The 26,527-nt window shown below is 40.6% G+C and overlaps 2 protein-coding genes across 5 annotated transcripts in view; both read right to left on the reverse strand.

Moving 5' to 3' along the window:
- Window positions 1–26,527, reverse strand: part of CUNH9orf153 (chromosome unknown C9orf153 homolog) — a 76,791-nt gene that overhangs the window by 49,714 nt on the left and 550 nt on the right. Inside the window, exons 2-3 of one of the 4 annotated variants that reach the window (XM_032392926.1) lie at window positions 25,504–26,011; window positions 4,725–6,705 (exon numbers count right to left, since the gene is read on the reverse strand). In XM_032392926.1, coding sequence (XP_032248817.1) covers window positions 6,692–6,705; window positions 25,504–26,011 — 522 coding nt within the window. In that variant the 3' untranslated portion in view covers window positions 4,725–6,691. Of the gene's footprint in view, window positions 1–4,724; window positions 6,706–12,767; window positions 15,168–20,605; window positions 22,272–25,503; window positions 26,012–26,527 lie in introns of those variants that run through there. The other 3 variants (XM_032392924.1, XM_032392925.1, XM_032392923.1) reach the window with 3 other exon arrangements.
- The window catches only part of ISCA1 (iron-sulfur cluster assembly 1), a 50,304-nt gene continuing 49,280 nt past the window's right edge, over window positions 25,504–26,527 (reverse strand). Inside the window, exon 6 of the transcript XR_004297948.1 lies at window positions 25,504–26,011. The gene's annotated coding sequence lies outside the window, so the exon portion shown is untranslated. The remainder of the gene's footprint in view (window positions 26,012–26,527) is intronic.

Consider the following 26,527-nt stretch of genomic DNA (forward strand, 5'->3'; position numbering starts at 1 on the left):
GTTTATCCATTATGGTTTACAGATATTTATAATATTGTAAATGTACATATGATGGGACTTTTAAAAAAGTATCAAATATTGTAACAGTAATGCAGATCAAAACCAGAAAAAACTCAGACTCTCAGGGAAAAAAACTGCCCATTTTCATTTTTCCATCTTACTTTTTATATATTGTAATCATTGCAGAAATACAACACTATGTCTTCCTTACAATAATTTATATGTATTTTCATGTTTATGTAGTTTTGACAGTTATAATTTTATTTTTTAAAGATTTTATTTATTTATTTGACAGAGAGAGACACAATGAGAGAGGGAACACAAGCAGGGGAGTGGGAGAGGGAGAAGCAGACTTCCCACTGCAGGGAGCCCAAGGAACACAGCGCTCAATCCCAGGACCCTGGGATCATGACCTGAGCAGAAGGCAGACACTTAAGGCCTGAGCCACCCAGGTGCCCCAACAGTTATAATTTTAGAGGAAATATATTTCAATTAAAATAACACAATTATTATTTATTTTTTATTTACTTTTTTAGAGAGTAAGCATGCATGCACCGAGCGGGGGAGGGAGAGGGAGAGAGAATCTTAAGCAGTCTCCTAGCACAGAGCCTCACGACCTTGAGACCATGATTTAAGCTGAAATCAAGAGTTGGACACTTAACCAACTGAGCCACCCAGGTGCCCCAACACAATTATTATACATTTTTTTAAATTTTATAAACAAAATGTATATAAGTGTGCATGCATGTAGCTTTTCACTTTTTAAAAAAGATGTTACTTTAGAATAAATTTCTGGGGGACGCCTGGGTGGCTCAGTCGTTAAGCCTCTGCCTTCAGCTCAGGTCATGATCCCAGGGTCCTGGGATCGAGCCCCGCATCGGGCTCCCTGCTCGGCGGGAAGCCTGCTTCCTCTCCTACTTCTCCCCCTGCTTTTGTTTCTCTTCTTGTGGTGTCTCTCTCTATCAAATAAATACATAAAATCATAAAAAAAAAAAACCAGAATAAATTTCTGGGTAAAGGATCCCTGATCTTTTAAATTTTGCTGCTACTATAGGCCAGAAATTCATTTATACCCAGAACTACGTGTTATCTTGAGGCAGATTTTGGACTTCATGTCTCTCATTAGATGAAATTGTAGAGTGCCTCATATCTAAATAATACCTAGATATAGCAATGATTCAAGTGTAAAAACTAAAACCAGAAAAAGGAATAAAAGTAAACAGAAAAAGACGGTTATAGTCTTCAACAGGAAGATGTTATTAAGCCTGAGGCAAATAAATAAGCCAACTGATAAGTTTAACAAATGAAAACTAAAATCCTCTGCAGAGCTGAGGACAAATGCAAGCTGAGAAAGTATATTTGCAACAGTTGGTAGCCTAACGTGCTTAGTACAGAGTACTCATAAATCATTAGAAAGGCTGAATAGTCCCATAGGAAAATGGGCAAAACGAGGAGAACAACGGCAAAAGAAATGCAGAGAAAATTAAATCTGGTTACAACTTGCAGCCCATTGACAAATACTTGAGACAGGCAGACTGACAATCCTCAAGGAGTTCACAACCGCCTTAACGTCAGCGCTTTGCTAGAGGCAAAAAGCAAGCTTAGCTTGACAATCAATAGCCAGACCTCCTGTTCTTTAACATAGGAAAATCCTTTTGGAAAATTCTTTTATCTCTACTCCCCCAATTTAAAAGTATATGATCAATTGCTCCTCGCAATCCCAGTGTAGAATTTTCTGTCCACAGGCCCTGTTCCCATGCCTTAATAAAAACATCTTTTTGCACCGAAAACATCTCAAGAATTGTTTCTTGACCATTTGCTCCTGGCCCACCCCACATCAAAAAGACCAGAAAAGCAGGGGTTGTTCAATATCCTCAAATCAACCACATTAATACAAGAAAGGATAAGAACCATATGATCCTCCCAATAGATGCAGAAAAAGCATTTGACAAAATACAGCATCCATTCTTGATAAAAACCCTCATCAAAGTAGGGAGAGAAGGAACATACATCAACATCATAAAAGCCATATACAAAAGACCCACAGTTAATATCATACTCAATGGGGGAGAAACAGAGCTTTTCCTCTACAGTCAAGAACAAGACAGGGATGTCCACTCTCACCACTGTTATTTAACATAGTACTGGAAGTCCTAGCCTCAGCAATCAGATGACAAAAAGAAATAAAATACATTCATATCAGCAAGGAAGAAGTCAAACTCACTATTTGCAGATGACATGATACTCTATGTAGAAAACCCAAAAGACTCCACAAAAAAATTGCTAGAACTACTACATGAATTCAGCAAAGTTGAAGGATATAAAATCAATGTACAGAATCTGTTGCATTTCTATACACCAATAATGAAGCAGCAGAAAAAGAAATCGAGGAATTGATCTCATTTACAGTTGCACCCAAAACAATAAGATACCTAGGAATAAACCTAACCAAAGAGCTAAAAGATCTGCACTCTGAAAACTATAGAATACTTATGAAATTGAAGAAAAGACACAGGAAATTGGAAAAAATTCCACGCTCATGGATTGGAAGAACAGACAGTGTTAAAATGTCTATACTACGCAAAGCAATCTACATATTTAATGCAATCCCTACCAAAACACCACCAGCATTTTTCACAGAACTGGAACAAACAATCCTAAAATTTGTATGGAACCACAAAACACCCTGAATAGCCAAAGCAATCCTGAAAAAGAAACGCAAAACTGGAGGCATCACAATTCTTTCAAGCTATATCACAAACCTGTAATCATCAAGGCAGTATGGTACGGGCATAAAAACAGACTAATAGGTAACAGAATAGAGAACCTAGACACGAACCCTAAAACTATATGGTCAACTAATCCTTGACAAAGCCGGAAAGAATATCTAATGGAAAAAAGACAGTCTCTTCAACAAATGGTGTTGGGAAAACTGGACAACACGAAGAAGAATGAAACTGAACCACTTTCTTACACCATACACAAAAATAAATTCAAAAATGGATGAAAGACCTAAATATGAGACAGGAAACCATCAAAATCCTAGAGGAGAACACAGGGAACAACCTCTTTGTCCTCAGCTATAGCAACTTCTTGCTAGACACATCTCTGGAGACAAAGAAAACAAAAGCAAAAATGAACTATTGAACTTCATCAAGATGAAAAGCTTCTGCACAGCAAAGGAAACAATCAACAAAACTAAAAGACAACTTAAGAAATGGGAGAAGATATTTGCAAATCACATATCTGATAAGGGGTTAGTATCCAACATATATAAAGAATTTATCAAACTCAATACCCAAAAAACAAATAATCCAGTTAAGAAATGGGCAGGTGGTGCCTGGGTGGCTCAGTCAGTTAAGCATCTGACTTCGGCTCAGGTCATGATCTCAGGGTCCTGGGATTGGGCCTCGCATTGGGATCCTTGCTCAGCGGGGAGCCTGCTTGTCCCTCTCCCTCTGCCCCTCCCCACACTTGTACCCTTTCTCTCTCTCTCAAATAAATAAAATCTTTAAAAAATGAGAAATGGGCAGAAGACATGAATAGACATTTTTCCAAAGAAGACATCCAGATGGCTAAAAGACACATGAAAAGATGCTCAACATCACTCATCAGGGAAATACAAATCAAAACCACAACGAGATACCACCTCACACCTGTCAGAATGGCTGAATCTAACAACACAGGAAACCACAGATGTTGGTGAGGATGCAAAGAAAAGGGTTGGTGGGAATGCAAGCTGGTGTAGCCACTCTGGAAAAGAGTATGGATGTTCCTCAAAAAGTGAAAAATAGAACTACCCTATGACCCAGCAATTGCACTACTAGGTATTTATCCAAAGGATACAAAAATACAGATTTGAAGGGGTAGATGCACCCCGATGTTTATAACAGCATTATCAACAATAGCCAAATTATGGAAAGAGCCCAGGTGTCCATCAATTCCTGAAGGGATAAAGAAGAGGGGATATAGACAGACAGACAGACAGACAGACACACACACACACACACACACACACACACACACACACACTGGAATATTACTCAGCCATCAAAAAGAATGAAATCTTGCCATTTGCAACAACGTGGATGGAGCTAGAGAGCATTAAGCTAAGCAAAGTAAGTCAGTCAGAGAAAGGCAAATACCATATGATTTCACTCATATGTGCAACTGAGGAAACAAAACAGATGCATGCATGGGAAGGGAAAAAGAGAATGGGAGAGGGGGAGGCAAACCACAGGAGACTCTTTTTTTTTTTTTTTTTAATTTATTTGACAGAGAGAGAGACAGCAAGAGCGCAAGAGAGGGAACACAAGCGGGGGGAGTAGGAGAGGGAGAAGCAGGCCTCCCGCCGAGCAGGGAGCCCGACGTGGGGCTCGATCCCAGGACCCTGAGATCATGACCCGAGCCGAAGGCAGATGCTCAACCAACTGAGCCACCCAGGCGCCCCACCACAGGAGACTCTTAATGATAGAGAACAAACTGAGGGTTGATGGAAGGAGGGGAGTGGGGGATGGGCCAGATGTGTGATGGGCATTAAGGAGGGCACTTGTTATGATGAGCACTGGGTGTTATATGTAAGTGATGAATCACTAAATTCTACTCCCCAAATCATTATGACACTATATGTTAACTAACTAGAATTTAAATAAAAATTTGAAAGAAAAAAAGCAGAAAAGATACAAACATAGCGAATAAACATGAAAATGTACTCAATTTTTTTCATCACAAAAGAAATGCCAATTAAGTTAATGAGATTATTTAACATTTATTCGATTGACAGAGATAAGGTTTGGTCATACTTAGGCTCCTGGGTAAACGGCAGAGTAAAATGGAACTGCTTTTTAGAATGCCCATCTTCTTTGATGAAAATGATAGCTTGGATTTCCCAGAAAGCAAAGCCTAAGGCAAAGGTTTATGTACCCCAGGTTTATCCCAGGAAACCACAGTGGAGCAGAGTACGCAGGGCTGGAGGGAGACCCATCTGGAGTGTTCACTGTGCCTGGTTGCTCCCTTTTACCAGACTGGCTCCTGAGATGCACACACAGGAAGGCTGCTTGGGACAGCAGATCCAGAGAGAAGCACGGGTACCCCGGCTCTGCACTCCCTGCTCAAATATTCTCCCTGTGGGCATTCTTCTCCCACATTTGTGCATCACACATACATCTTGCAGAGTTTGTCAACCATGAAGGAGAGTGGATTAAAGAAATTATGGAAAAACTGCTCAAATATTTTAAAACTATAGAAATTATAGTTGGCATGACCATCCGGGGACTTTCCCATGTGGCTAATATGGAATAAAAAAAATTAGCAATTATGTGATATTCTAAATTCATAATTTTCAGTGTTTAATTGAAGTATAATTGGCATACAATGTTATATTAGTTTCAGGTGTGCAACACAGGGACTCACTAATTCTTTACATTACGCAATGCTCATCACACCAAGTGTAGCCACCACGCGACATTATTATATTATTGACCATATTCCTATCTTGTACTTTTCATTTCTATGACTTACTTATTTTACAACCAGAAGTTTGTACCTCTTAATCCCCTTCAACTATGTCACCCATCCCATCACCCATTTTCCTTCTGGCAACCACTGGCTTGTTCTCTGCAATTAGGAGGGCTTGCTTCCACCCTTGGCTATTATAAATAGTGCTGCCATGAAGTGGGGGCACAACTAGAGCTCTTTTTAATGGCTTACCAGGAGAGCCTGCAGGACCTGCCTGCATCCGGGTCTTCCCAGCGACATGCACACCTGAGCCTGCAGCCAGGGGGCAGATATCTCTGGCGTCTGCTTCGTGCCCTATAGGTCCACTTCTGACTTCCTATGAGGCTGTGCTGGACAGGTGTTCAGAGCTCAGTCACCTGCCTTCTGCCCCAGGCCCTTCTCATGAGCCACAGGAGCTGCCTTGGCTTGGAAGTGCAGGAGAGTTAAGGTCCGGAGTCAACCCTCAACCAATGGGTCTAGCAGGTGGATAACGCCCAATCTCCCATCTTTCTGGTGGGCAATTCTGGAAGGTGTTCAGCTTCCTAGAGGTCCCAGGAGAACTGAGGGACCTGAAGAGCACACCTTTATGTTGGAGTGTCCTCCCTCCGGGCGCCCTCACTCCTGCAGCTTGGGATCACCTCCAGATAAGCCACTGCTCCCAAGTCTTTGCTTCAGGCTTTGCTTTCAGGGGAACTTGAACGAGCACAAGGGGTGGTCCTTGCTTCTGAGCGTTTGGCTCATAGTTTTCCTTTCTGCACCCTGCCCAGGGCGCCAACCATTGGTGGACTAAAAAGACCAGAGGCTTCTATGAGGGGAGAAGCAGAAGGACCCGTAAGAGGTTGTCAGTGACCTGGCCATGGAGCTCCCTGGGGAGGTGACTTTATCCTCACAGAATCCTTTCTTCTACACCAGCAGTTCTCCAAGTGTGGTCCCAGGATGGCGTCAGCAGCAAGCACCAGAGCCTACTTAGAAGTGCAAATGCTCAGACCTCCCTCCGGACCTACTGGATCAGGAACTCTGGGGGTGGGCCAGCAAATCGCGTTTTAACAAGCTCTCCAGGTGATCCTGATGCTGAAGTTTGAGAACAGCTTCTTTACATTTACCACTGGTGTGAATAAAAATAGCATTTCCTTGCACGTGGGGGGAGGCGGTGGCCCTCCCTTCTCTGGCCCTACTGCTTTCTCTCTACCCCTTCTCAGATGCTCACACCTGGGAAAGAAAAGAATTTAAGCCCTTATTTTATGTGGGCTCCCCTCCCCCCAACAAATACAGGTTTTTTTTCTTCCTCTAAGTAGCAAAGCACTTGCTACCTAGATATAAGGCTAAAGACAAAGCCTCAATGAACTTACATTTTTTCCTTTTAGTTATTATTCAGTCGGAGTTCGCTTGCTGCTAATCAACTTGTGAGTTTTGCTTTATCACACACTTTATGACTCCTGATATGATTTAGTTATTTCAGGTGCTTGTGAATTACTGGTGAGTGAAATTACAAAACAATAGTGTGAAATTAGCGATCGTCACCAAATTGTATCAATTGTGGTAACGATTCAGCAGTGAGTTTTGGAAGATTTTCCTTAAAGGTGTATTGGATTCTGTAGGGAAGGAAAAACACTCTTTTCTTTTACCCTCTTGGATTCAATGACTGGGCCCTGCAAAATAAACTGACAAAGCTAGATTAATAGGAGAAAAGATTTATTTCGTATGCACATGGAGAGCCTCACAGAAAAGAAGTGAAAATCCTCAAAGGTGGTGAGGCCTGGGGGCTTTTATACCATTTTAACGAAGGTCAATAAATTGTGCCGAAGTGACAAGACAAAGAAAGAGGTTTGGGCTTCTAGGAGTGGTAAATTGTGTCAGGGTAAATATATGGGGAAAACTAATGGAAGAGAAAGGCTATTTAGTAAGATTTGTTATGAAGACTCAAGTCAGTGCCGTCTCCAGTGACAAGAGTCATCTCCTCTTGCTGGTACAGAAGAACAGACGGTGGCCGGGACCCTGTTGCAAAGGGAAATTTTATGCCCTGCTTTTGGGCAGAAAGGGAGAGGGCAGAGAGTGCAGAGGAGAATGCTGCAATGTAACGCAAAATTCAAGGAGCATTTTTAGATTCATTTTAGTTCAGGAAAAGTTTAGTCTGCTTGAGATTCTCTCTCCCTCTTCCTTTGCCCCTCCTCCCCACTCATGTGGGTGCTCTCTCTCTCTCTGTCTCTCTCTCTAAAATAAAAAAGTAAAACTCTAAAAAAAAAAAAGAGATAAGTGTACTAAGCCACAGTTTGCACTGTGCTTGTAAGAGGTGCTTGGCTAGCAGAGCAGATGCATGTGTGTACGGTTGCTCCATCCAGTGGCTGGTGTGTGTGCTCGTCCGTGTGTGCGAGGTGAGAAAGGGGTTTAGAGAGGGGAGTGTTCATGTGTGTGGATGGGTGGGAGGCCTAGAAGGGTTCACAGAAGCAATAATGTTGCATAACAACCCACCCCCAAACTCTAGGGCTTATAGTAACAAATATTTATGTTTTTTTTTTAAGTAGGCTCCATGGCCAAAGTGGGGCTTGAACTCATGACCCTGAGACCGAGAGTTACAGAGTTACATACTCTATGGACTGAGCGAACCAGGCACCCCGGGAAGACAGTACTATTAACCATAGTCCCTGTGCTGTACGTTACATCCCGGAACTTATTTTATAACTGGAAGCTTGTCCCTTTGGCTCCCTGCACCCGTTTCCCCCACCCCCACCACTGGCAACCGCCAAGCTGTTCTTTGTATCTGAGCTTGGTTTTTGTTGTCGTTTTCTGTTCATTTCTCAGTTCCACATGTAAGTGAGATCGTACGGTATTTGTCTTTCTCTGTTTCCTGACTTACTTCATTTAGCCTGCCTGTCTCCCCTTCACCGTGGTTCACCTCGGCACCTGCGCACAGTCTCTTGGCTCCTCCAGCCTGCTCATCTCATGTCTGCCCTGGGCCTTTTGCACCGGCCATTTGCTCTGCCCAAAATGCTCTCCCCTTGAGTTTTTGCAGAACTGGATCCTGTCATTCAGAGCTCAGTTCAAATGTGTCTTCCCAGGGCGAACCTCCCTGGTCACCCAACCAAAAGCAGGTCCCAGTTCCCATCTCTTGCTCTTTATGCCCTTAACTCGTGCCCCGCACCATCTAGAATCTTTACATGTGGGTCTATGTACATGTTTATATGTTTATTGCTGTGTCCACACACCAGAATATAGAGATATTGTCTACATCCCTGCTTATGGGACAGTGCCCGTCCCATAGGAGCTGCTCAGTAGATAGCTTTCTAACAACGAACTAATTGAATGGGCTCCCAATTCAATAAAATTACATTTTCTTTACTTTTTTTTAAAAAAGATTTTATTTGTTTATTTTTAGAGAGAGAGAGATCAAGCGAGAGCAGGGGGAGGGGCAAAGGGGGAGAGAGAGAGAGAGAGAGAATCTCAAGCAGACTCTGTGCTGAGCATGGAGCCCAAAGTGGGACTCAATCTCACAACCCTGAGATCTCACGACCTGAGCTGAAACCAAGAGTCTGACACTCCACCGACTGAGCCGCCCAGGCGCCCCTTTTCTTGTCTTTTTGAATTATGCTTCTAATTTGCTATTTCTTTTTTGGCTTCTTGCACAAAATTCTTACTCACATAGAATCACTTGTGCCAGACTGTGGAGAATCTTATTCCATATCCTCATTGTTCATTCTTTACATACAACCTATATATAATTTTTTGCAATTATGAGCAAAATTCCAAGAGAATTTTTTAGGGAGCTTCAAAAACCCAATTCAACAGTTTATATGGAAGATATAGGAAGGGGAAGAATATTGTAAGAAGAGCTAAAAATATTTTGAAAGAGAATGGTAGCTGGAGATATATGTACAAGAGTGTGTACCTATAGCCCTGGGCACATCTTAAGTGGGATTGGGGCTGGTTAAATAAATTATGAAACATCAACCCAATGAAATATCATGCGGTCATTAAGAAAAAAAGAAATAGCTCTCTATTTGCCAATATGGAAAGATCTCGACGCTAAGTGAATGAATGATATGTGAAGAATTAATTTGGGGCAGACTAAGCATTTGAGGCATCAAATGACGTGGGTTGTTCTTTCCCACCTTGGCTTAGGGTCTCTGCTCCCATTGGGGATGCAATGAGACAGATCACGTCTTTATACCAAGAACAGTTGGAAGGCACTGAGTAATTTTGAGCAAATGTGAGAGTTGAACATGATTAGGCTTACATTTTGGGAAGATTACTCTGGCTGCCATGTGGACAATAGATTAGAGAGGATTACAGAGGGATTAGCAATGATGAAAGGAGACCAGTTGGGTAATCCACAGGAGAGATAATGGTGGCTCACAATATGGAGGTGGTGATAAAGATGGAGAGAAATGGATGGATTTGAAAAAACACGTATGGGGTAAAATGGACAGGACCCGGTGACAGATATGGGGGATGTGTGAGGAGGAGAGTCAAGAGTGACTTCCAGGCACTGTCATACCTGGTTCCTGCCTTCAAGGAATTGGCAGTAGTTAAACCAACACAGCAACGGCGGAAATTAGTCTACTTAGGGGCTTTTCCTGCTGGGTGAGTGATGATATCTCCGTCTTCCCCAGGCCAGCCCCCTTGCATCCCCTGTATTCTCGTCTGTGGTTCTGCAGCAGCACCTAGCTCTGGGCCCAGCATGTGCTAATCGATGCACCTTTGTGGAATGAGGGGGAGTGCGGGTTACCATGGCGTGCACTGAGTATTTAAAACCCTGTAGCCAACTTGTGCAGGGGATTCAACATAGGAGGAGCCAAATCAATGACTCTTTTTTGAAAGGGCAGCAATAAAATGCATAAGCAGTTACCAGAACGTGAGATGTGGTATTAAAACTGATGAACTGATTAAGTTAGAGATTTTTTTTTTTTTTAAGTCTAAAGAGCATAGCGAACATCAGTGCAGGGACTAGAGTTTACTGCCTCTGTTCCTTCATACCTGTTGTGCCTCTGCTGGGGACACCCTCCTTCCTGGGGCCCCAAATAACTTGAAAACTCCCATTTCCTTTTTTGAGATGAGGCTTAACCATCTCTGCCTCTGGGAAGCTGCTCACGATCCATCCAAACCAAGAGGACTTCAGTGATGACATTTACACTGGGCTGTACCTCTTTGTGTCCAGGTGTCCCCCACTGTGGGCAGGGAACCTGTCGCGTGTGCACTTTTTTTTTTTTTAAGTAGGCGCCACACCCAGCATGGAGCCCAATGCAGGGTTTAAATTCACAACCCTGAGGTCAACACCTGAGCTGAGATCAAGGGTCGGACGCTTAACTGACAGAGCCACCCAGGGGTCCCGATGCACTCTGCATCCCAGCATCCATTAGAATGCCTCTCTTATAGTAGTATTTCAGTCGAAAATCTTCTCGGGGTCAAAGTGATCATAAGGATGAAAAAGAAAAAGAAAGAAGGGAAAGTAAAAAAGAAGGAAAGAACAAAAATGCTCAATCAGTTATTGTTAAATAAGAGATTGAAAAATGTAATAAGTAAAAATGTATCAAGGTACATGAAGCACATTTTGTTCAACTCAAGTTAGAGGCAGCGTGCTTTCTGGAAAAAAATAATGTGCTGGACCTCTGATGCAGAAGCCGGTTTTGACACTTGACTTTGTTCACCCTGCTGGGTTTTGGTTTCTCATCTGTTAAGAGAGGAGGGCCGGGCTACCTCTGTAAGGTCCTTTCCAGTTCTGAAGAGTCAGGACAGCAAGTTGGATGTCAGGAGGTCTAAGTTCAAATTCTATTCATTCATCAAACATTATAGTCAGATGCTCTGCTCAGCTGAGTGTAAGATGATGACTCAGAGCTGTTTGTCCTTTGTGCTCACATGATTACTCACATAATGTTTCCAAAAATGAGAACTATATGGCCTTTTACACAGTAAGGTCATTCTCTTCCCTATCCCTTGAAGCCCGCACCTCCTCACCCCTTGAAGGCAATCAATCCACTTCATAGTTTCTGGGTTAATCCCCAATGTTTCCTTTTTCAAGATAAGCACATCCGAGTTATGTTTTCTTATTTTCCTCCTTAAACAGAACGTAGCTTACCCACATATGCTCTTTTGCACTTTGTTCTTTTCAATTAACAGTATCTCCGAGAAATCACAACGTATCAGTGCATGGAGATCCTCCATATTCTTTTTTACTTGTAAGGGTTTATTCATTCATTTGAGAGAGAGAGAGAGCACAAGCAGAGGGAGAAACAGGCTCCTCACTGAGCAGGGAGCCCGACGTGGGGCTTGGGCCCAGGACTCCAGGATTGTGACCTGAGCTGAAGGCAGACACTTAACCGACTGAGCCACCCAGGCGCCCCCAACATATTCTTTTTTATAGCTGTGTACTTCCCCACGTAATGTATGTATTTCACCAATCTCCTGCACTTACGTGTGCATTTCATACTGTTGGAGAGAGATCTTCAGAATACATGTATTCTGAGAGGCTTCCACGCTTACTGCTGACTTGTCCTCCAGAAGGCTGTGTTAAGTTATGCTTTCACTTCTAGGGCTTTAGACCATAGAATATTTTTTTTAAATGAAAATAGACTTTTTTACTTTCATGGACTATTTGGTATTGTAGACTTAAATTTCTTCCTTTCTTCGTAAGATGAAACCATCTATCAGATGCTTCTCTGCTCATTGAAGTAAAAAATTCAACCTGGCATAGATTTCTTTTTTTTCTTTTCTTTTCTTTTCTTTTTTTGTTCTGGGGAGAGTCATTCAGTGGTGATGGTGCTCTCTTAGTTACAGTGAGTGGAAAATATAAGTGAATAAAATACTATGTTCATGGGGCACCTGGGTGGCTCAGTCGTTAAGCGTCTGCCTTCGGCTCAGGTCATGATCCCAGGGTCCTGGGATTGAGCCCCGCATCGGGCTCCCTGCTCCACAGGAAGCCTGCTTCTCCCTCTCCCACTCCCCCTGCTTGTGTTCCCTCTCTCGCTGTCTCTCTCTCTCTGTCAAATAAATAAATAAAATCTTTAAAAAAATTAAAATAAAATAAAATACTATGTTCATCTCGGTGTATTTGTTTGAATAAATAACAAAGCTGTCTGAATACCATATGTTAAGTGAGATAAGAAATTCAGATTATGCTTTATAAATGGTAAAACTCTGAACAAATAATCATCATCCTCTCTAAGCTCAGAGACCACAAAAGTACATCAAAAAAGGGCATGCTGGGGCACCTGGGTGGCTCAGTCGGTTAAGCGTCTGACTCTTGATTTCTGCTCAGGTCATGATTTCAGGGTCATAAGTTGAAGTCCTGTGTTGGGCTCCATGCTGGGCATGGAACTTACTTTAAAAAAAAAAAAAAGGCATGTTGTCAGCTGGGACTAAATAAGTGCCTAGGTAGGGGGCACCTATCTGGCTCAGTCAGTGGAGCCTTTGACTCTTGGACTTGGGGTTGTGAGTTCGAGCCCCATGTTGGGTGGAGAGATTACTTAAAAATAAAATCCATGAACCAATCAATCAGTAAGTGCGTGCCTAGGTATTCTTTGGGGTGGGAAGGGGGCATCTAAATAAACATGATGTCCTAAATCTAAACCCCAAAGTACAGGGTTGTTCTGTGTTTCAAAAGCCCAAGGCTTAGTTCAGCGTGATAGGTTTTGGTTGTTTTCCTTTTTTCCTTCTATTCATGTGTATCCCAAATCCTTTGATTAGTGTCACCAAAAGATCTGGTTTATTATCACCCTATGCCTCTAATGACATGAAAAATAACTCCCTTTCTCAAGATCACAATGTCTATTTCTATTTTCAAAATTGACAGTAATTAGATTATTGGTTCTGTTTCTGGACCTGGTAAGAGACCCCAGGAGTTCCTTTTTAATTGGCCCATTTCCCCCTTAATAATTATTTCTTAATAGAGAGCTACATTAATTCAGAATTATTGTGCTTATTTTCATCATACGATTGTATCATTCAAACATTAATTTTCCCACAGTAATTTTGCAGATGATTATATTTTGGTGATTTCAGAATCCTGATTATGTTACCTACTCTTTTAACAAAACACTGTGTGTTTCTGTAGGCCCTAATCTTATTTTTTAAAATATGATTTAGGTTGATTTTATTACCATTCTAGAAACAGATACAAATTACAGGGAAATTAGAAACCAAATTGGCACAACAGGCTCTCAATTTCATGATGCATTAAATTTGGAGGCAATTTATTACAAGTGGGAAAAGCTCAAGTGGCAGCAATAACAATGTAACTGAGAGCCTGGGGAGAGAGATGATTTTATCTTTAAGAAATAGAGCAAGAAAACTCATCTAGTCCCTGCCTGAATAGGATTGAGTTCATGGGCTTCATCTTCAATAGTGCAACCTACAGATTATTCAGGGATTGATTCTAAAATTTTTACTTTGGAAAATAATTTGGCACATGCGTCATGGTGTCTGCCACTATGGGGTTAGTAGCCACATTTGGAACTGTCTGGGGGCACTCCAAAAGCTACAGAAATGTTATCTTCTCTGACAAATTTCTGGGGAAATGATTACGAGGAGAGAAAATGTGTTGCATAGTGAAGGGAAGAGGTAGAGTTCCACAGGGATGTTCTCATTCATTCAGTAGATACCTGGGATTATTTTATTCATTTATTCATTTACTCCACATATAACTATGAATATTTATTATATGTCAAGAAATATTCTAGGCACTGACAATATGACAACAAACAGAAGGACAGGATTCCCAGTGGGAAAGATGGACCAATATTAGTGGACAAGGAAAAACATCATATACAATTTTAATAATGATATAGTAAAAAAATCATATATAATTTTAATAATGATATAGTTGTAGGATTATACAATCATATAGATACTAAGCAAAGAATTAAAATAAGGTTGTGTGTTGGAGATGGATGGGGTGGCCTCTTTAGACTAGCTGGCCAGGGAGTGCTCTCTGAGGTGAAGCGTTAGAATCCGGGATATAACAGATAAGGAGGAAGCAGCCATGTGAGATCCAAGGGGATCTCACTCCAGGCAGGAGAGAGCCCACTATCAATGTCCCAAGGCAGGAACACAATTAGTAGTTGAACCAAAAGAAGGCCGTGTGGCTGGATGATGGGGTCTGAGGGACACTAAACGTATGATGAAGTCACCAAGTATGAAGGGATCAGAAGATGAGGGTTTTGTGGATGTTCACTTATACCCCTCATTGTTGACACTGCCAGGACCTACCCTGTTACCATCCATCCCTATTTCTTCCCTAACTACCATTTTGTTTGGGGTTGCTTTGTATCGAATGAAAAGCCCTTAATTCCCTAGAGTCCCTTGCATCTAGGGATGGTCACATTACATGGTTCTGTTAATAGTGTGTATCTAGAATTCTGATGGAAAGAGCTTCCCTTCCAGAATAAAAACGGAAGCTTATCAAAGATGGCTTTTCATTCTTCCCCATTCTTCCTGCTTGACACATTAATGCAACGTCCATGGGTGTAGCAGCCATCTTGAAACCATTTGAACGAAAACCACAAGTAAGAATTGAGATAAGAGAAAGGCAGGAGTCTGAGAGACTGACAATGATGTCATGGACCTACCACACTGCCCAGTTCTGCAGACCTCTGCACATCTTGTTGGATGCAATGAACAAAACTTTGTGTCTTTTAGGTGCTGGCATCTGGGCATTCTCTTACTTGTAACCAAACACAATCCTAAATCATAGGACACAGAATAGGAAAAAACAATAGTTTAGGGAATTAGGAAAAATATTGAAATAAATCCAGCAATAATGGTAACCCCAAAAGAAGGAAAACTAATCCTGCACAATGGCTATATGTCATCGTGAAATTTAGTCTCAAATATTATAGAAGCCAAAACGAAGAAGAAATTTCTCAACACAACAACTACTACTAGTACTATTGTTAATACTAGTAATAGTAACAGATCAAAGGTACACACTAAGGCAAAACTCACATTTCTTATGTGTTTACCATGAGTCAGATTCTAAGCACTTGATATGTATTTAATCATTTAAGCCTCAGAACAGCCTTTACTTATTTCACAGATGAAGATATTGAGGTATAGAGAGCTTAAGTGGGCTTGCCTTGGGTCAAAGAGCCAGGATTGCAATCCAGGTTGTCTGACCACAAGGCCTGCAGTAGTAACCAAAGTTTAGCAAATTCTCATAATGTCTGATGTATTTTCTTCTTTTATCTTTGGCAAAGAGTCTGCTCAAATCTTTTGTCTAAAAAAATTGGGTGGGATGAGCGTGAGGAAGACTGGAGCAAGAACCAGTGGTTAGCTCTCCCAGGTCATAATATTCCAGCATGGAAGAGCTCTAAGTGTGAATTTAGAATTATAAATTTGAATTTGGCCTTCCCAATAGTCATGAAGGATTATTGGTAAATGTAGAAAATAGCATATATTGTAGTCAATAATTCGCTAGCTTGATTTATACTTTAAACTATTTAGATATACCGTGTATGGGCCTCCATTTGTACTCCTCTGAGTAATAAAAATGTTAGGGGGTGGATCTCTCTATACAGAATGAAAATACATGAAAACAATTGTACATACATTGAAATGGGGAGAAGTGGAATCAGAGGGTCCTAAGGTAACAGTATGATTGAAACGTGGTGAAACAACGAACACACATTGGTTTTTAAGAAGTTGAGGATGTTTGCTGTAATATCTAGGGTATCCACTACAAGTATAGGAAGATCATCTATAATTAACAAGCAAATAGAGGAGGGGTGAGGAATAATAAAAGTATTCAATCAACCCAAAAGTAGACAAGAAAGTCAAGAAAGAATAATACAGTCCAGGCAGGAAAAACAGAAAGCAAAGAGTAAGATGTTAGATATTGATTAACTAAATGATTAAATTACATGGGAATGGAATAAGTACTTCAATGAAAATCAAATATTGTCAGTCTGGATAAAAAAATTCCAATGGTATGCTGCTTATAAGAGACATAGGTATGAGAATACAAAAAGGTTAACTAGAAAAGGATGGAAAAAGATATATCCTCTAGACATTAATAGAAAGTTGGTATATCAGGGTACTTGGGTGGCTCAGTCAGTTAAGCGTCCACCTTTAGTTCAGTCATGATCCCAGAGTCCCGGGATCTGGCCTCTCGTCAGGCTCCGTGCTCAGCAGGGAGTCTGCTTCTCCCTCTCCCTCTGCTCCTCCCCCAACTTGTGCTCCCTCTCTCTCTCTTGCTCTCTCTCAAATAAATAAATAAAATCTTTAAAAAAAAAGAGAGAGAAGAAGCATCATTAGAGGGAAAGAGGATGCTTCCTCTTAATCTGAAAAGTTTTGTTCATCCAGAAGATACAACATTTCTAAATTGCATGCCTTGAATAACAGCCTTATAGATGAAACAAAAAATTAATAGAACTGAAAATAAAAGCAAAGCCCCCTTGAATCACAGTGGCAGATGTTAATACACACTTTCTCTCAGTAACTGACAAATAAAAATCAGTAGATCTACTGAACATTTGAATGACATGACTAACAAATTTGACATAATTGATATAAATAAAAATCTATGTCCAATTATAGAGGGATATAAATTCTTTTCAAGTACACACAAAACATTTACCAAAATTAACTATATGCTGGCCCTTAAAGCACATTTCATAGCACAGAAGTCACACAAAATATGTTCTCTGACCACAGTGGAATTAAGCTAGAAATCAATAACAAAAGAATAACAGAACATATCCATATATTTAGCAACTAAGAAATATACTTCTAGTTATTTAAACACAATACACTTTTAAATAATCTTAAAGAATTCAAAGATGATATCACATTGGAAATTGGAAACTATTTTTTCTAAAATTTTTTTTAAAGATTTTATTTATTTATTTGACAGAGAGAGAGAGAGCACAAGTAGGCAGAGAGGTAGGCAGAGGGAGAGGGAGAAGCCGGCTCTCGCTGAGCAGGAAGCCCAACATGGGGCTCCATCCTAGGACCCTAGGATCATGACCTGAGCCAAAAGTAGCCGCTTAACCGACTGAGCCACCCAGGCACCCCTCTTTTTCTAAATTCTTAAGATGAATGTTAAATAATTGATTTTTGCTTTTCTTCTTTTCTAACATATGCATTTAGGTCTATAATTTTCCCTGTAAGCACATCTTTGAGTTGCATCCCACAATTTTTTTGGATACCCAAATGGGGAAATAATGAATCTTGCTCTCTTTCCTTATCATGTACGAAACTCAATCCAGGTGGATTGTAGATCTAAATATGAAATATAAAACAATAAAGCTTTGACAACATAAGTAGAGAGCTTCACAATCTTGGGAGAAGTAAAGAATTCTTAAACAGAATCCTCAAAGCTTTAGCCACAAAGGAAGAGACTGATAAACTAGACTCCATTAGAATTAGGAATTTGTTTGACAAAAGATACTACTAAGAAAATTAAAAGGCAATGTAGGGAATTGGAGAAGGTATCTGAAATACATGTACAAAAGAACTCATATCAGAATGAAGATTTCTGACAAAGCAGTTAGAAAAAAGGGCAACACAATAACAAAAAGCTGACCAGTAAGCACATGAAAAGGGGCTCACCTTGCAAGTAAGCAGGAATATTCTAATAAAAATACAGTGAGATATCACTACACCTACCAGAATGACTAAAACTTGGGACAACAATATAGTCTTAGAAAGCAGTGAGACTTCATATACTCTGCTGCTAGAACTGTAAATTGGTACCACCAACTCTGGAAAAATGTTTTGCATTATCTGCTAAAGTTGAATATCTTCAGACTCTGAAATCTAGCAATTCCACCCAAGAGAAGTGTGTGCATGTGTATCAAAATAACTTCATAGCAAAAGTGCTGTGCGGGTTAATTCCAGCAGGCCTAGAATTAGCCTGAGCTCTTTTGCTAAATGTCCTGCATCACAACCTACTGTGGCATGAAAACTACTGATTTATATTGTGGCTTTGTAACCATAGGTCTGAGAAGTTTGGGGGTGGTTTGTACCACCTTATCAACATGGTTTATTGATGAGTGATATTGACGATTCTCACCTGGTTCCATGAGACTAGCAGTTGCTGGTTATGGAGCAGGAATACGCCTACTTGACCAATAAAATGTAAAAAGTAATTGAGACTCCAGTTCATGCTCCCTGATTCTAAAGCGTTCCATGCACACATTGATTCCTGAATGGAGAAAAGGAGTGTGTCCAGTATGGTCCTTACAGAGGGAGGACAATTTGAGCCTCCGTCTGGTCCCTCTGTACCCCTTGCTGTCATCTGTGACGCATATCCTTACTTTACTGCTTTGCCATAATAAATCCTTTTCCTGCAATAAACTGGAGACTTGTAAGCATTCAGACTTCGGGTCCTGTGAGTCTTCTCTAGCAACCAAATCTTGCTTAACGGCCAGTGGTATTGCAAAGCCTTTTTTGTAATAACCCAAAACTGCAAATGACCCAAATGTTCATCAATAGCAGACTGGATAAATAAATCAGGCTATATTCATACAATTGAATACTGAACAGCAATGAAAATGACTGCTAACTACATACAGATCATAGATGCATCTTACAAACATTATGCTCAAAGAAGCCAGATACCAGAGAATCTGTTGTATACATGTTCAAATGTGTGTTTACATTTGTATAAAACAGTGCAAAAATAGACAAAAGTGAATCTAAGGTACACACTGGTCACCTCTGGAGGGCAGGTGTGATGGAGTCATGATTAGGAGAGGGGCTTGTAGGCCATGTTCTATTTCATGACCTGGGCTGTTTCCATGGGTATGTTCAGTGTGCTATAATTCATTAAACTTGTGATTTTCTGTGTGATATTATAATTTTTTAAAAAGCTTATTAAAGGGGCACCTGGATGGCTCAGTCGGTTAAGCGTCTGCCTTTGGCTTGGGTCATGATCCCAGGGGCCTGGGATTGAGCCCCACATTGGGCTCCATGCTCAGCAGGGAGTCTGTTTCTTCCTCTCCCTCTGCAATTCCTCCCTCTTGTGCTCTCTGGCTCTCTCTATCTCTCTGTCAAATAAATAAGTAAATAAATCTTAAAAAATAAAATAAAATCTTTAAAATACTGCAGCAGACACCGCAGACACAATAACAAAAGGAATAGATGAACTAAGCATTGGGAAAATCTCTCTCTCTTTTTTTTTAAGATTTTGTTTATTTGAGAGAGAGAGAGAGAGAGAAAGCGTGTGAGACAGAGCGAGCATGAGCAAGGGTAGGGGCAGAGGGAGAGGAGAAACAGGCTCCCTGCTGAGCAGGGAGCCCGATGTGGGAGATGTGGGACTCCATCCCAGGACCCTGGGATCATGACCTGGGTTGAAGACAGATGCTTAACCGACTGAGCCACCCAGGCGCCCCGCATTGGGAAAATCTTAATAAATGTTGAATCTAGGTGATGAGTATGTGTACGTTTATTACACAATTTTATTTATTTTTATGACTTTAAATATTTTCATAGTAAAAATGGGAAGAAAGATGTCCGGACTAGGTGGTTTTATAGCTGAGCGCTAGCTAGATTTTAAAGAATAAATATTTCCAATATTTAAATAGTGATGGCTTCACACATAAGATGAGCCCCCCCAATTCATTGTATGAAGGTCAGACAACTTTTAAAACTTTTTAAAAAAAACTATAACATGCATGAAGAAAACTTCTTTCAAAAAACTATAACATGCATGAAGAAAAGTTTATAGTTGTGAGTACATAGCTGGGGGAATTTTTGCACGCTCAACACACTTGGGCACACAGATGAAAAAACAGAATATTACGAGCACCCTAGAAAACCCCTTCATGCCCATTTCTAGACAGTATCTCCTGCTGAAGCTATTCAGTATGCTGAAGGCAAAATCTGATTTTAAAAAATAGTGCCAAAATAGGAAACTGCAGAATAAAAACTTAAATTGAGGCAAATTTTCTCTTAAAAATGTTTTTATCTTATTTTATTTTATTTTAAGCTTTTATTTATTTATTTGGGAGAGAGAGAGAGAGAGAGATAAAGATAGCAACAGAGAGCATAAACAGGAGGAGAGGGAGAAGCAGACCCCCTGAGCAGGGAGCCCGATACGGGTCTCGATCCCAGGACCCTGGGATCATGACCTGAGCCGAAGGCAGATGCTCAACCGACTGAGCCACCCAGGCACCCCTCTTTTAAAAATTTTTTTAAAAGATTTTATTTTTAAATATCTCTACATCCACCGTGGGGCTCGAACTTACAACCCCCAAATCAAGGGTTGCTTACTCCTCCGAATAAGCCAGCCAGGCGCCCCAAATGGAAGCATATTTTCTAAATAAAATATCAGGAACTCGATTCCAGAATTATATTTTAGTATCTACACAACCAGACACATATATTATTGATCATTTATTTGTTCACCATTATTTCTTGCACTCCTCCCAGTTCTTGCTAGAGTACATACTTTGCTAGTGGTTTTTTCAGTAAGAGATTGTGGGTGGTAAACAGTTTCGGCTTTTACATTTTTCTAAAATGTATTTATTTTAACCCTGCTCTTTGAAGAACATCTGGCTGGCTGGTGAATTTCAGGCTGCCAGGTGTTTTCCTTCAGCATTTTGAGTATGTGACACCATCGCCCTCTGAAGTGTGCTGTTAACAGAAGCTCCGCTGTTGATCTGTCACTTGTGTGTGTGCATTTCATCATTCTCTCTGTATTTTCCTTTCTTGCTTACTGTGGTGCAGTTATGCTACGGTGTTTCTGGGTAGAGAGTTATTTTTATTTTCTTGCCAATCATTCAGTGAGGTTTTCCATTCAAGTTTTCATTCATATCATTTCCGGAAAATTATCAGTCATTTCATTTTCAAACATCGCCGTTCACCCTATTTTCTTCTGCATCTTCCACTGGCTAGACTTCTAAACTTCTCATTCTACCCTCCACGATCCTTCTTTCAGAATTTGCTCCTTTGGTCTTATTGCGCCATGATCTAGAAACTTCTCTCTCAGTGCTCTTTCAAGTCGTTAATCCCCTCTCTTAAGATACATCCAGTATACCATTGTGATAATTTATTGAGGGTTATTATGATTATTGTTTTACTTTCAATAATTATATGTTTCACTTTCAAGATTTCCAATTTGTTTTTTTTTTCCAAATCTTCCTGTTCTTGTTTTGTAAATACTACTTCCTTCCTCATGTCTTTAAGCAGTTAACGTATTATTTTTAAGTTCTCAGATTGATCTCTACATCCTCAGATTCTTTGATTTGTTGAAATTCTTTGATTTGTTGAATTTACCAACTTTTTAAAAATGATAATACACTTCTTCATGTGCGTAGAACATTTTAAAGAGCTAGTCTTGCTTGGTAGTTGTTCTTCATAGGTGCCCTTACTTTTCACATGATCTAGATTTACCTCAGCCCTGGTCCAGATGGGCTTCACTGGTCCAAACCTGGTCTTATATAAGCAGATCAATCTGAATCTTGTTCTCTATATTAATGGTTCAATTTTGGACTTTACATGAATATCGTATAGACTCTGTTCCTATGTTCCATCTGCTTCTTTACTTTTCACATATAAGTTCAATGTTCTCAAAAACAAAATCCACATCCAAAACATTTAATAAACTACATATTTTATTTAAGAAGAAGCTGCATTTTTTTTTAGATAATCAATTTGAGGGTAAATGACTAAAGACCTACGAACTACAGGGGGGTAAATGACACCAGGCATCTGCTTGTTTGCCACAAATCTCTTCTCACTGACGTAATTTATGTCTATGAATGAATCTAAAGTACTGTGCTTCCACGACACAAGCCCCTTGTAGTATCTCCATTCCAGATCCCTTAGATCCATGAATTGTTTTTCTGCAAAGAATCATATTTTCAAAGAATTACATGAAGCTGTTATTTAACCTTCAGTTATTCAGAGATGCTTCATGGACAGAATGAACCTTTGATGAACTTGAGTTTCCTTCTCCCTTCTGGTAGAAAGCTGTTTCTAGAGCTTTATAAATGAAGTGGGCACTTATGGTGTTCATCTGATCTAAAGCCCTCCTCCAAATGGGAAACTGGGTGGGCCTGGCTAACTGGGCTGGAGTGGACACTGCAGGGCCATAGCAGGTGGAGGGGCTCCCAATTCAGTGCCTGGATACTAATAATGGACAAATGGAAAGATCTACAGAGCACCAAGATCAAGACGGAGGAGATAAGGATCGTAATGAGGGCTTAAAACAAGGACAAAGATTAGTCAGAAGTACATAGATTGCTAGTGTCATTTCTTCCAAGATGCTGGTGTAAGCCCTGGGTATAAAAGGCAGTGGCTAGCTACTCTTTCAGGACCTACCAACTTCAGGTGTCACTAGTAATTACAATCCCTTCAAGAAGCCAATGAACCATGGAAAGTCAGGCCAAGATACACTGCATATTCTCCTACTCAGCATTTTCCTTTCCCTTCCTTTCAGTTTCCTTAATGACTACCTAAAATGTAAACCACCACCACCCCCCAAAAAAGAACAAAAAAAAGAGCAAGGCCTGAGGCAGAGACTTGAGTATAAAACCAGAAGCCAGAGTCAAGGAGATGAGTGTGAGGAGTACAAGGAGAACAATGGGTACAGCAAACAAGCAGGAAGGCTGGTTTAATTCTCTCTTATCATTCTCCCTGTATGGTGATATTTGAGCAGGTCAGCTATGGTCCAGATATGGCCCCTGTGCCAATCAGGCCTCCATCCCTGTCCTGCAAGAGCCTGAGTTTCGGTATATATTCTGTACATGTCTGAAATAGGAGACTGGGACCAGGGACTGTTCCTTGAGTTCATACCTTCCCTAGTGGAACAGATACTGGAGCAAGCTACTGGTGTTGAACATTGGTAGTCAACAGTGTCTCCTTAAGGGCAATTACCAAGTGTCAGGGAGTTTGACAAGATCTTGGCAGGCTTGGCATTGGAAGATCTGGTTATAGAAGGAAGGAAAGGGATATTTGACAAGAGAAGCCCACAGAGTTGATGATTTTGATTACTACAGAGCTTTATGTTGTGATCTATGGTAGATACTATAGGTTGGCTCACTGCACATCCATTGCAATCCTCTTCTGCCTTCCTCTACTACAGAGGGTAAAAAGCTAAGAGTTCAATGCAGTAAAGGGTGACTATTGGACACAATTCTGACCAATGAGATGTAGGGAGAAGTCACTGGAGGAGGAGGGTTCTGAGAAAGTTTTACTTCCCTATTAAAAGAGGACAGAAGTAGCCAATGTGGCCCTTCGTCTTAGCCCCTTTTCCTGCCTGGAATGTGGCCATAGTACCTGGAGGTGAAGGAGACATCCTTTGGCCATGAAGACAAAAGCCATACACAAAAAGTTGGTGGAGCCTGGGTCCTTGACAATATCAAAAAGCATTGCTCCAAAACTTGTCTGCCTACTTCCAGACTTCTAAGTGTATAAGAAAAATAATCTTTATTTGGTTTCTCTGTCATTTTTGGTCAAACACATTCCTAACCTACATGGTCCTACAGAATTTAGCCTGAGCAAGAGGAGCTGGTATGATAGAAGAACAAAATGGCAACGCCCATTCTCTTTTCTTTCCCCAGTGTTTGGTGCTAATAAGCATATGTTCTATAATATTCTTTGATATACCAAGAGTCCTAAAGTTCTCCTGGGCTGCGAATACTTTAGGGACTGGCTGGCTGATAAAATGATAGTAATACTGGGCAATATAAGAGAATAAAAGATGAATTGCTGCAATACCAATTAAACCTAAGAAATTACTGGATATTCTTCATATGGATGCCTACCTGGCTTCACGCATATTCCTTGAATAGACAGGATATGTACTTGAAATTCTACCTATAGGATCTGAGGAAATGAAGTCATGAAGACAGAGAAGAAACTCCGACAGAGTCTGGAAGGCCACAAGAGAGACCTCTAGAAGTTAGGTAGCCAGGAGGCAAGCCATGCGTTGGGAAGAAAGGACAATTTGGCTCCTGTGGGATGGCAAAACCATAAACATCCTATCAAACATCCAAAGCCCTCAGTACTTTTTCAATAGGCTCTTTGGCAGTACGAATTGATTCCTAATACTTTCCATGTGTTTTCCTCTCTGGTCCCAGACTTTACCTTATGCACTTCTGTGGATTATCTAGGTCATTCTTATAATTGCCCTGATTTCTACTTCTGCCTGGGTTCCAGAACACACAAAGTATAACTCTATCAAAGGGATTTAAAACCTGCATTAGATTCTGTCAAGACATTAGTGTGGGGAGTTACAGCAAAGACTGTTCCAGCATCTTGGACCAAATGTGAGCACAGTAATCAATCTATGCCTTTGAATTTGTTCCTCTACCTCTCCTACTACTTTTAGTATAAAAATGGTGCTGTCAAAATATTTGCTGTGCAAATGGTTTTATCTTGAGTCAAGAACCTACTTCAGGAAGTTTCAAATATTTTATGTCATTGACTTAATCTATTTTTTTACAGCTACATAGAATGACAAATTATTACCTCCCTCAAATTAAGGAAAATGAAGACCTTATAAGACACCCCCTTCTCATTGAAACTCACCATCATATATTTTATATATTTTTAACTTTCTCTGAATAGTCTCTGTTTTTTAAGGATCATCTTCCTATTAAAGTGTGAGAAATGAAGGGAGGAGTTTCTTTTTGTTGTTTGTAGAGATGTATCAGTAAAGAAGGAGTAAAGGTTCCTGAAAAAATATCTAAAAATACCCCTCTCAATTGCACTAAAGCAAAGATAGTTAAGAAAAATAAGCCATTATTCAGTAAATATTTAGCTAAGTTCATAATAGTTACGGGTCACTTAGGGTCCAAGTTTAACTAGCTAATTTTATAAAGGTGACTTTAAGTACCACATCCATAATACTCCTTTGCAAGACTAGACCTGAGACTGGACCCTGGAATGTTCGGGTCTCTGTTCTCTGCCCCACATTGGCGCTGTAGGCAGCAGGCACTTCAGCCATGAGTCCCAGGACTGCAAGATTCCCATGGGTCACCATTTGCCTATTTTGGCTCTCATAACCTAAATAAACCTTGCAGTAAGATTTCCACGAATTTCCCCCCAAAGAGCCTCATCTGTTTAGATTACCTGGATCAACTAAGAAGTACTTAGCAATTTTGTCTTCAAAGATAAAATTTTCTGGCCTGATCCTGGAAATGCCGAGCATGTGTAATATGTTGGCACTCTGAGTCTTCTCGTCTATGGGGACGGGGACTGGTGACAAAGATTTGGAGTGATCGATGAGAATCTCATAGGGAAAAGTGTGTGCAGGAGGAGGAATCCCACATTGAAAGAGCCTCTGCTGGGATCTGGTGAGTCTCTCCACCGGAGACAGTGAGCTGGTCAACAAGCTTCGGTACAGCAGTTGGGTCATAGAGTCTGGTTTCTCCTCTTCTTTTCTCACCACCTTGCACACGAAAACAGGCTGGAGGTGTTCTCCCTTCACATCATCAGTTCCACTGGTGAATGACATGGCATTCACATTTTGACTAAGCATTTTCTGAGCTTCACTAGGTGAAATACGGTGAGTTTTTAGGAGATTTGATTTCTTGCTGTCCTTATTAAAATCCTCAACAAAAGCATACAATTCTGGCAGCTGTGGAGGGGAAGAGGTGGGAAGTCATGAGATTGGATGAAAATGTAATTGGTAGACCCCAAAACCCTAGAACAAAAAGGATACCAAGTAGCCATGAAAACAGAAGCATCTGTCTTTGGAAGATATTTCTGCCTAACTAACCCGGTTAAGGGTGACAGTGTCAAATCTCACAGTCATCCCCAGAAAGGGGTATTATTTAGATGCACCACTTAAACCATGAAATGGGCCCGTCAGACTTGGTCCCTAAAGTCTGTAAGATCTTTCTAATGTAAAGTATGATGAGCTGCCATGGAGAGAAAGAGAGCTGTGGAGGGTTGCAACCTTTGTTTTGAGTAAGGCTACGTTTTTTTTAAGGAAGAAAGAGAGCCAGATAATGCAGATATCAAAGCTTCATCCTGGTGTCCAAAGGGTTCAGAATGTTTGGGAATGCAGTGCCAAGGAAGCTCTAATAGTCCTCATTCGCTGGAATATTTTACCAAAGCAAGTAGATACATTTGCGGAGTGTTTGGGAATAGT

Source organism: Phoca vitulina, unplaced genomic scaffold (genome assembly GCF_004348235.1).
Source record: "Phoca vitulina isolate PV1807 unplaced genomic scaffold, GSC_HSeal_1.0 scaffold70, whole genome shotgun sequence".
NCBI classification, from domain to species: Eukaryota; Metazoa; Chordata; class Mammalia; order Carnivora; family Phocidae; genus Phoca; species Phoca vitulina.